Here is a 10,878-nt window from a genome sequence, read left to right as displayed (position 1 = left end):
GGTGTCACCCAAAAATTGATGCAACAACTTATGAGACATAATAGAGCATGGGGATGACCTCTGTCATAATGTTCTAAACCCTTATACACTTTCACAATTTATTTTAATTGATTAATTAATTTCTGTTTCTTATTTTTTTCGAGCATTTTTTGCAGAATTTGAATGAAAAATCTGAACATGCAATTATATTGTATTGAACTTCTGAAATAAAGTATTAAAAAAAAAAAGGACTCAAATGTATGGGTTTATTTGTTGTATAGTTTATAATTCATTTTTATATTATTTTTATATTGTATAATATTTTTTGCAGAATTTTAATGAAAAATCTGAACATGCGATTATATTGTATTGAACTTTTAAAATAAAGTATTAAAAAAAAGGACTTAAATAGACGGTGTTTCTTATATATACATATATATATATATATATATATTATTTTATATAATTTTATATTGTATAATTTTTTTGCAGAATTTTAATGAAAAATCTGAACATGTGATTATATTGTATTGAACTTTTGAAATAAAGTATTAAAAAAAAAAAGGACTCAAATAGACGGTGTTTCTACTGCCTGTTGATCAAGGCCTATTGAAGGAGGTTAGGATCACGCGTCATCATCACGTCATGTGATTGGGGTACCACACATGCGCAGTAAAATCTGGTATGCACACAGCTACACTGCGCATGCGTCCTATCGCTTGTGACCTAACCTCCTTTAATAGGCCTTGCTGTTGATACCGTGGATTTGATTGGTTAATACCATCACGTGACTGTCCGCGCATGCGCACTCAACCGGTTGTAACTGGAAATATTCAATAATCTGGGAAGCAGTTTTCACTTGAACCCTCTGAGCAACAACCTGTCTGTCTCTGTCTCTGTCTGTCTCTGTCTCCGGGGGACAGACAGCCTCACCGACCAGCAGCCATGAGCTTCTTCGGTTTCGGTCAAAGCGCGGACATCGACATCGTCCTGAACGACGCCGAGACGAGAAAGAAAGCCGAGCACAAGAGCGAAGACGGCAGGAAGGACAAATATTTCCTGTTCTACGACGGAGAGACGGTGTCCGGCAGGCTCAACGTGACGCTGAAGCACCCGGGCAAGAGGCTGGAGCACAACGGCGTCAAGATAGAGTTCATCGGGCAGATAGGTGAGCTGCTGGTGGAGCTACAGCTGCTGTCTGCACCAATAAACACTCTTTATTCCGTGTGTCTGGACGGTGTGAAGCACGTGAACGTCTCACCGTCGTTCACAAGTGTCAGTTTGAAGTGTCAGTTGGTAGTGTCAGTTGGTCTCGTGACAGATGTTGGGTGCAAGCTGACGTCAGCTGACACATCATCAGCCATTGGCTAGCTGTGTCATTAACCTTTGACCCTTGTGTTGTTGTTTTTAAATGTGGAGCTGTTCTGTCAGATCAGTACTGTGATTTTCATACTAAGAAGTTGACAGGTGGTAGTCCAGGGCTGATATTAAACATCATGCAACTGGTAGTGGCAAAGAAATGTTGCTGTTGTGCTATATTAGCAAACTGATCTTGAATATACAAAAACTGCTCTAACTGATGAATTCAGCAGTGGAATAATGTAAATAATCAAAACATTTATCACACATTTTTTATCTGTTCAAAATGTACCTTAAAGGGAGAGTTGTCAAGTATTTAATGCTCTTATCAACATGGGAGTGGACAAATATGCTGCTTTATGCAAATTAATGTATATATTTATTATTGGAAATCAATTAACAACACAAAACAATGACAGATATTGTCCAGAAACCCTCACAGATATTGCATTTAGCATAAAACAATATGCTCAAATCATAACATGGCAAACTGCAGCCCAACAGGCAACAACAGCTGTCAGTGTGTCAGTGTGCTGACTTGACTATGACTTGCCCCAAAACTGCATGTGATCATCATAAAGTGGGCATGTCTGTAAAGGGGCGACTCGTGGGTACCCATAGAACCCATTTACATTCACATATCTGGAGGTCAGAGGTCAAGAGACCCCTTTGAAAATGGCCATGACAGTTTTTCCTCACCAAAATTTAGCGCAAGTTTGGAGCGTTATTTAACCTCCTTCGCGACAAGCTAGTATGACATGGTTGGTACCGATGGATTCTTTAGGTTTTCTCGTTTCATATGATACTAGGATCTTCAATCTAGCTTTAAACCTGAGCTCGTTACAACCTCCGAAAGATTGCATTAAAGAAATTAGTGACCTTAAAACAAACCAACCTAAACCTTTGTTTAGTGTAGCTACAGCTTGTTTGCATCCTTTTTAAGGTACATACTGTTTGATTTTAATTTATTGTTTTAATTGATTAAAATTCAGCCTGCCTAGTTAAGCTGAGTTTGCAGCAGCAATAGGGACTTCCTCTTATTTTGTCCTCACCAGACCCATCGAGCATAAATGCATCTTGACATTTAACATCACCCCACCCTTTTCCCTTTTTCTGTTCACAACCATTTGTCTCCAAATAAAGGAGAAGCAGAAGTACTTTGGATCAGGGGTGGAAGGGCAAAATGGAAGCCTTAAATGGCCTTTGTAAAAAAAAAAAAAAAAATTAAAAAAGAAACTGAGGTAGTTAATATAGATTGTTACAGATTGTTTAGAGCTGCAGTGGATGAAATAAGATGAACAATATTCAAGACAAACCTATTACCATTTTCTTCTGTCATCAGATCATATCTTGACTCTATTCATCTGTCAGCACTGAAGGAAAAGCTTGTGCAAACTCTTTCTTATCAAACTGCTCCACTGTAGCTGTCTGATGCTGGTAATGTGTCTTTTCCAGAGCTGTACTATGACAGAGGGAACCACCACGAGTTTGTGTCTCTTGTGAAAGACTTGGCTCGGCCAGGGGAGCTCACGCAGTCGCAGACGTTTGACTTTGAGTTCACACATGTGGAGAAACCCTACGAGTCTTACACGGGTCAGAACGTCAAGTTACGGTAAGCTCTGCTGTGCATGAATTATTTGCAATGTATATTTTGTAGATATTTCCACATGCACCGTACACTTCTATTTAAAAGCACTGTAACATAATAGTTCATATCAACATTCATGTTGGCGGGCAAACGGTTTTCCACTAGTTTGAATCTTAAAGGGAAAATTCGCCACCTTTTATGTGGATCAGTGTTGATGGTAAATGTAGTTGATTGAAGCAATAAATTCCCCAGTGCGTGCTGTATTCACCCAGAAAGCTGAGTTCTCCTGCTCTCAGAGCTGTGTCAGCTCTGCCTACATGTACCAGGATGCATTGCCCGTGAGTTTCTGACACCTGGAGGGTCCCCGCCGGGCGTCAGAAATGTCCTCTTGCACGACTTATGCAGCCGCAGCCTCGGCCTGATATAGCTGTTACATGTTAACGGCTAAGGAATAGTTAACATAGTATAGTATAGTTATAACATGTTAAGGAATAGTTTGAGAGTTATGAGAAGATTAATACCACTCTCATTTGTTATATAGGGTTATGTGAAGGGCTTTGTCCCAATGTGGCCAGTGTAAAGAGGATACCCCACAACTTATTAAGTTTGTCGTTCCATTTTTCATTCATCCATCAACTTCTGTTGGTTGTGTACTGAGCAGTGCAGCCCAACAGGGCCTCTCGCTGATTATAGTGTTACATACAGTCTGGTAGTCTTGTTTCATAGCCATGTGACCTTTTTCTTTTTTCTTGCAGCTACTTTCTGAGGGCGACAGTAAGCCGGAGACTGAATGACATCAGCAAAGAGCTGGACATTGTGGTGCACACACTCAGCTCCTACCCTGAGCTCAACTCCTCCATCAAGATGGAAGTGGGGATCGAGGACTGCCTACACATAGAGTTCGAGTACAATAAATCCAAGTATGATTTTCTAATATCCACTAAAATAACTCTAACTATCTTACACCAAAGCGGCGCAGCGCAACTGTCATTTGCTAGTTTCAGACCAACGCAGTTGTCATTTTCACGCCCAGCGTCCACATTGTGCAAGTAGCAGATGTACTGGCGCCCATCTATGCACCCATGGGCGTGTTGGTCTTAAAATGAGTTGTGGTCAGGTGCTTTGTTGGTACATTGTTATCTTGAGGCAGCAGAAAGCGATTGCGCCAACAGTAACCTGGTCTAAAGCCTGGCGCAGGATTTTCCTGCTATTTAAATAGTAAGATGCGTCTACAGGAAGGTTCACAACACGTGTACACTCTGCTTGTTACACACACAGGGACGCAGCAGCAGCTCCTCTTCCTCAGTTAAATAGTGTCGGCGCTAGAACATGTTTTTATTTATCTCAAGGAAAACACTAAATTCAGGCGACAATTCAGAATGTAATAAAGTGAGGCTCTCAGGTATTCTGTACTGTTCATCCTTCAGCGCTCTCAGCGCTCCTCGCCGTGACCAGAGAGATCACGGAGCATCTGTGGCGTCTCCTCTCATCATCCCTCTGTGCGAGTGTAGACGTCGACTACTTCAAAGTTTGCGGGCCCTCTCCCCCTAAACGGCAGGGTTTTGAGGCTGAGGGATCCGTGCGTTACGCACCGCCTCTCCAACAGCGCCCCGCTGCAAAGAGAATTCCATTCAGCCGGTCTGAGCCACCCCCCCAGTGGGTTGCATCTGAAAGTAATACAGTTTTCATTATTTACCAATACATGTTTATCATATTTAGCCTGGTGCTTATTATCATATAATAAATTGTGCCTCCTGCGCCGGTTAAATAGGTTACCAGTCAGATGGAGTTGTTGATGGAACAGAGGATTGGCAGACGGCGGAGGCAGAGGGTCCACCGACCAACGACCACATACATCTGCTCGCACACTTTCACTTCCCACACAAGCAGATCCGTTTCCTCAGCAGAAAACCAATCGCTTCTCCAATCTGCCGAAAATGCCTTTTAAATAGCGATGCGCCCAGTGCAGGAACACCTGACTTTAAAAGGGAATGGGAGACGACTCTCAGATTGGTTTAATTCCTGTTACAACCAAAACACACCTATGATTAATTAAGAGATCAAATGGATATTATTATGCGCCGCTTAACTAGCAAAAGAGGAGCTGGACACGCCCTAAATGCGCCATGATGCACTTTAGACCGTGCGCTGTACAGTAGATTGTTTAAATAGGATCCTAAGTTCTTTCCTTTTGATCAGAATTGTATCTTAATTCATTTATGCCTGTTTTCTTTAGGAAAGCAAGATAGAGCGGGAAAACGGCTGCTTGGTTTTGACAGATCATACCGTTTTGCTTTGCAGGTATCACCTTAGAGATGTGATTGTCGGGAAGATTTACTTCCTGCTGGTGAGGATTAAGATCAGACATATGGAGATTGACATCATCAAGCGGGAGACGACTGGCACAGGGCCCAACGTCTACCACGAGAACGACACCATCGCAAAGTATGAAATCATGGACGGTGCACCAGTCAGAGGTAACGTTTTAATGATGATCCTCAGTTGATAATGTTATGTAATGTACCTGATAATGAACTGTGTTTCGATTGTGAGTTTAGTTGTCACACGCTTACATCTGCTTCTGCCTTCTTGTGCTGCAGGAGAGTCCATCCCCATCAGGCTGTTTCTAGCAGGCTATGAGATGACGCCCACCATGAGGGACATTAACAAGAAGTTCTCGGTGCGGTACTACCTCAACCTGGTCCTCATTGATGAGGAGGAACGACGCTATTTCAAACAGCAGGTACGCACACTGCACTGATGCCTTCATGTTGGCTCGGAAGTTATCTGTGCTTCATTCAACAGCTCTTATGGGAGTCATTGGCACAATCCCCTCTATTCCATACCATGTTGTACAGTATATCATTAGTCTTGTATTGTATGGTTGCAGGAGATTACCCTGTGGAGGAAAGGTGACATAGTGAGGAAGAGTATGTCTCACCAGGCGATCATCGCCTCCCAGCGCTTCGAAGGCACCTCCCATCCAGAGAAGAACCTGACGCAGAGCAACGAGGAGGAAGAGGACAGCTAAAGCCCAGCATGCACTTCACCCTCGCGTAGTGAGTGTCTGAGCGAACACGGCGCAGAAATTGTCAGCAAACTCTGAATGTGAATCTCATGTGTCTGCGTTGAGATGGAATGTGCTGCAGTGTTTTTCAAGATGTGTGTGAGAGTGTGAGAGAGGTGTGTGTGTCAAGGGAACAAACAGTCCGACTTAGACTGTAGTTACAAGTCATTCTGTTTGTTTTAACCACCTTGAAGTACCAGCTGGGTGGAGTTTACCACATTAGGACTGATTAGACGGTGTCAGCTAATTTCTCTGTCTACACAAAATTTACTTTTTTCAAGTGCTTGATTAAACCTTTATGGCATTTATTATACAGTTCAGTGGGGCAAACTTCACCCGTTAGATGCACTTAAATAGAATGTGCAAATACTGTTTGACCAATAACGTGAATTCACGTGTGTGCGTGTGTATGAATGTTCAGTATGAGAGTCACCACGGGTGTATTTCTAACAACTTTTCCTTCAGACTACTTACTCGGCTGGAAGATTGCGCTGTGCAGAAACTGTAGTCCTTTACAGTAGGTTCCTAAAAAAGTGGGTAAACATTGACAATAGATCTCACAGTACATCTCTGTATGTCTCCTCAAAGGAATGGGACATTAATTCATTTCAGATTATTTAGAGAAACAGACCCCCTAATTTGGTTTTAAAAAATGTGCCTCTTAATTTTAAAAAGTGAGCAATTACTTAAGTATAAGACTTAAAAAAAATGCTCTAAATGAAGAAATATACATTTACATATTTGTATAAGACGATGCTTAAAATATTTTCATACATTCCAAGGCTCTCACCAGAAATAGGCATAACTGTAGAGTATTTATTTTTTAACAAAAAATCCATTTTTAAACAGCATTTTCCACGCGTGATCATGCTTCAGTTTGGTCGGGGGCTCGTTGTCAGGCGCTGCCACCGCTGCTAGAACAAACGTGGCACACGTGAGCGCTGTGGGATTCTTCTTCCAACGTTGTAACCGTGTCTGTCTCTGATAGTTTGAAGCCCTGCTTTCTTATTTGCACTATGATCTCATTCTGCTTTTATTCTGCTCTCAGTGCTGTTTATAAACTGGACTCATGGCAGTGTTCAGAAGTAGAGTGAAAAATCTGACTCTTCAAATCTAACATGGACAGTATTATACCTGTGTTTATAGATGCTTAATAGGCTAGTTAGCTTTGTGCCTGAGGGTTTATTGCCAAAAATGATTCAGTGCAGAGAACATTCACCGCACTGCTGCACCCTTTCTCCCCCATTTCTCCCACTTTTCATGAAATAAAAAAAAAATGGGTTTAGTGCCAAGAAGGTTTCAAATAATGTTATTGTGAAAAAAAATTATGTATAAAAAATGCAACTCTGTCATATTGAGAACTTAAATTAAAGTTCTGAAACTCTCTATATTTTCCAAATAAGTATAATCAGGTTTTTGTGTTGCTTCTGGTCAGGGAGAGGAGATAATGGAGTTCCTGTGCCGTTAATCCATTCTGAAACACTTGAGTACAAAGTGTGAAGCACTGAAACCGACCCCAGCACCCTGGCCTGATACTTTATGCTTGACAAGCTTACGCTGTGCAGCTTTGCAAAATCCATCACCGTGTATCATATTAAAGTTTTAGACATTTTTTTTATATTTCATACTTTTACTGGCAGAGTAAGGCGAGTTTTAGTATTCTGTTGTCGTCCACTGAGAATACGGGATAACGTGATATGAGCAGACGAGATACTTTTATTTCTATTCCCGTAGCTTGACTTAAAGGACCAGTATGTAACATTTAGGGGGATCTATTGGCAGAAATGGTATATAATATTAATAAGTATGTTTTCTTTAGCGTATAATCACCTGATAATAACAATCGTTGTGTTTTCGTTAGCTTAGACTGACCCGTTTATATCTACATGGGGAGTCCGCAGTGTTGCACCGCCATGTTTCTACAGTAGCCCAGAACGGACAAACCAAACTCTGTTAACTTTTCCTGCTTGGGCCAGAGTCGATTACTCGCTCCTTTCACCGCCGCCGCTGCTCTCTCTCTCTCTTGCTTCACCACTCACCTCCCCCATACACACTGGCTCTGCTCCAACTGGCTCTAGAGAGGGTCATCCGCGTTTTCACGTCGGTCACCAGAGCTCTCCAACACGCTTGGCACACAGAAGAAGCTGCAGATTTCCTTCAGCTTCAGGAGTTTTCCTTCTTGAAAGATTTATTCCTTTGGCATGCTATTGATGGTGGCAGAAATCACAGACAGCCGGACAGTTAGTACATTGGCTGTCTGAGGTGAATAAACACAAATGACCCTGTGCTCAAATTAGCACGTATGAAGCAGGGCAAAAATGTATGTCTGAACACATATTTAGAAAGATTTATGACACCTTGGTCCTACTGGCCACTATTAAATAAAGCCTTGATTAAGAAGACATGATTGTTGTCCTCTCATGTGGCACCTTTATGATCACACAAACTTATGTCTTTTTTTTTTAGTAAACTTATCAAGAATAGGATTACGTAAAATATAGATCTTGGGTATGGAAAATTGTCATAATTTTCTTACAGTTCTTAAGTTGTAGAGAATGTATTCTGCAATATTTTGACATTTATTTTGGCTGTTACCTCCATTGATATAATAACACTTCACTGAAATCTGTTGAAGGAAAAAAAAGTACCATACAAGAAAGCCAAAGCAAGTTTGGAGTATATACAGTATGTGTCTCTTTAGTTGTTCTTTTATGTGACTGTGATTTTACTGGTACAGACACACAGCAGCTAAACTAACCCAGCTTGTAATAGAGAGTAAACTGAGATTGAAACAGGAAAGAATAATGAAATGTACAGTGTAAATGCAAAATGTAAATGCAATCCTCCTCCTATTTTGTTTATTTTCACATCATATTTTATCTCCCTGTCTATAAATGTTGATTTAAAATCATTTTATATTCCTGTTTTACTTTGAATTAAAAGGGAGCAACTGGAAAATGTATCTTCTCTGTGTTTTGATTTTCATTCTCTTCCTGGGTCCTGATTAACACATCTATCGTTTCAGGCACTGGTTCAACTGCCCAAGCTCAATCCTCTCTCACTAATATGGATGCTGTCACATATTTTTGCATATTTTTCTTCCTAAAAACCTCAAAATGACAGATATTAGACTACGCTGTAGTGTGCCAGGGCAGCAGGGAGAAGGCGGCCGACGCTAACAGACTCAACGAGGTCACCAGGGAAGCAGGTTCTGTCCTGGGAGTCGAACTGGAGTCTTTGGTGGAGGTGTCGGAGAGGAGGATGCTGAGGAAACTACTAAGTATTAGGGACAGCGCCTCTCATCCCCTGCACGCCACACTGGAGTCATACCAGAACACCTTGAGCCGTAGACTGAGACCACCTAGGTGCACCACAGAACGCCACAGGAGGTCTTTCCTACCAGTGACCATCAGACTATACAACTCCTCCCCCTTCTGCAGGAAAGACAGTTGAAAACACCGGACACTGAGAACAAAAATAATATCAATATCATGTGCAATACTACTTTTTCCATTCTCATGTGCAATATCACCTTTTCACTTTGTGCATTAATGTCCATCATGTGCAATATGACTTCCTTTTCTGTTTTTTTACTTATCTTATTTACTCTTTTTACTAAATGTATCTTACTTTATTGTTATTCTATTAGGCACTGGTGCTAGCAGTAGTACTTTTTATTTTATACACTTGTTGTAATTTTGAGCAATCTCTTGCACAAGAATTTCCTTGGGGATTAATAAAGTTCTATCTTATCTTATCTTAAACAAATAATGGTCTCATCTAATGAAAAGAAAAAGGACACGATGATGAGTTCCATAGTTGTCTACAGTTCTACATCTAAAGGCTGAGAGGCAATCAGCGTTTAGGAGTGTAGGTGTGGCTGTTGTAAATCACATCACCATCATCTAGCACAACAATCTTCTATCTACCAGACAGGGAAACAAGACTTGTGTCTGTATAACACAAGTCTTTGCACATGAGTTCAGGCGTCACATGCATTCATGAGGAGCTGTTGGATCGCTGCATGTTTGGTGGACAAGTCCTGTTCATTTTGTTGGAAATATAATTTTTTTAATATGGAATAGGGGTTTTAGATTCATCATGATTGTCCTCAGTAAATGCTACATCCAGTATGATTCTCCCTGTGTGGAACAGATGTTGTCACTAGAGGGCAGGTTTGGATCAGATGTCTTTATGAGCTAGATTGTCTGAGAAAAAGAAGGAAATAATTAGTGTAAGTAAAGGCCGTTGTTAATCTGCATTACTCAAACCTGTAATTATTACATCTGTCAAATGAGTGAAAGGAAAGTCCTCAGAAATAAAGCAGAAACTTGTAGCTCCTGAGGCAAAATCTTTTGGCTTTTATGGAGCGTGCAGACCGCTACAACTTTCCAATGACTCATTCCTCACGGTAAACAGGGAGCCAAACTAGCAGCCGCATGATATTATGTGATGAATGTGAGTTCTCCATATCTCAGAATGTGTTTCATATGTAAAAGACAACATTGCTGCTAAACACTAAAAGGGTGAAGGTTCTATTATGTTGAGTTGAAATAGATGCGGTTGAGTATGCAAAGCAGTTCAAGCAGACTCTTTTCATCCTCACATGGATCATAACAGTAATTACATGCTAATGTCCAGACTGTTACACCTGTCCAAATGTGCTCACACAGCCTGAGCGCAGCAGCAGCTGTGGCGTCTTTGCTTGTTCGTTGAACATTTTAAAGAGAAAGGAATTTGTGGAACTAATTTTTTTTTTTTAGAATAAGGTGTGTTCACCAAAAATCAATGTTTGATTTTGAAGTAATCTAAAAGTATTTCAGATTAGATTACATTCTTTTTGTAATCCAATGGATTACGTTACCAATTACAAAGATTGCCATGT

At 40.8% G+C, this 10,878-nt stretch overlaps 1 protein-coding gene across 1 annotated transcript; it reads left to right on the top strand.

Moving 5' to 3' along the window:
* The first annotated feature begins 579 nt into the window (after nucleotides 1–579).
* On the top strand, nucleotides 580–8,953 carry LOC119476225 (vacuolar protein sorting-associated protein 26B-like). The gene is made up of 6 exons (XM_037749568.1): nucleotides 580–1,147; nucleotides 2,794–2,950; nucleotides 3,682–3,846; nucleotides 5,228–5,403; nucleotides 5,527–5,669; nucleotides 5,817–8,953. Exons 1-6 carry the CDS (start codon nucleotides 925–927, stop codon nucleotides 5,955–5,957), a joined length of 1,005 nt encoding a protein of 334 aa, XP_037605496.1. The 5' UTR covers nucleotides 580–924; the 3' UTR covers nucleotides 5,958–8,953.
* Nucleotides 8,954–10,878: the final 1,925 nt, after the last annotated feature.

The sequence above is a fragment of the Sebastes umbrosus genome, chromosome 17 (genome assembly GCF_015220745.1).
Source record: "Sebastes umbrosus isolate fSebUmb1 chromosome 17, fSebUmb1.pri, whole genome shotgun sequence".
NCBI lineage: Eukaryota > Metazoa > Chordata > Actinopteri > Perciformes > Sebastidae > Sebastes > Sebastes umbrosus.
The sequence above is the reverse complement of the archived record's forward strand: the minus strand, read 5'-3'. Positions and strand labels throughout refer to the sequence as shown.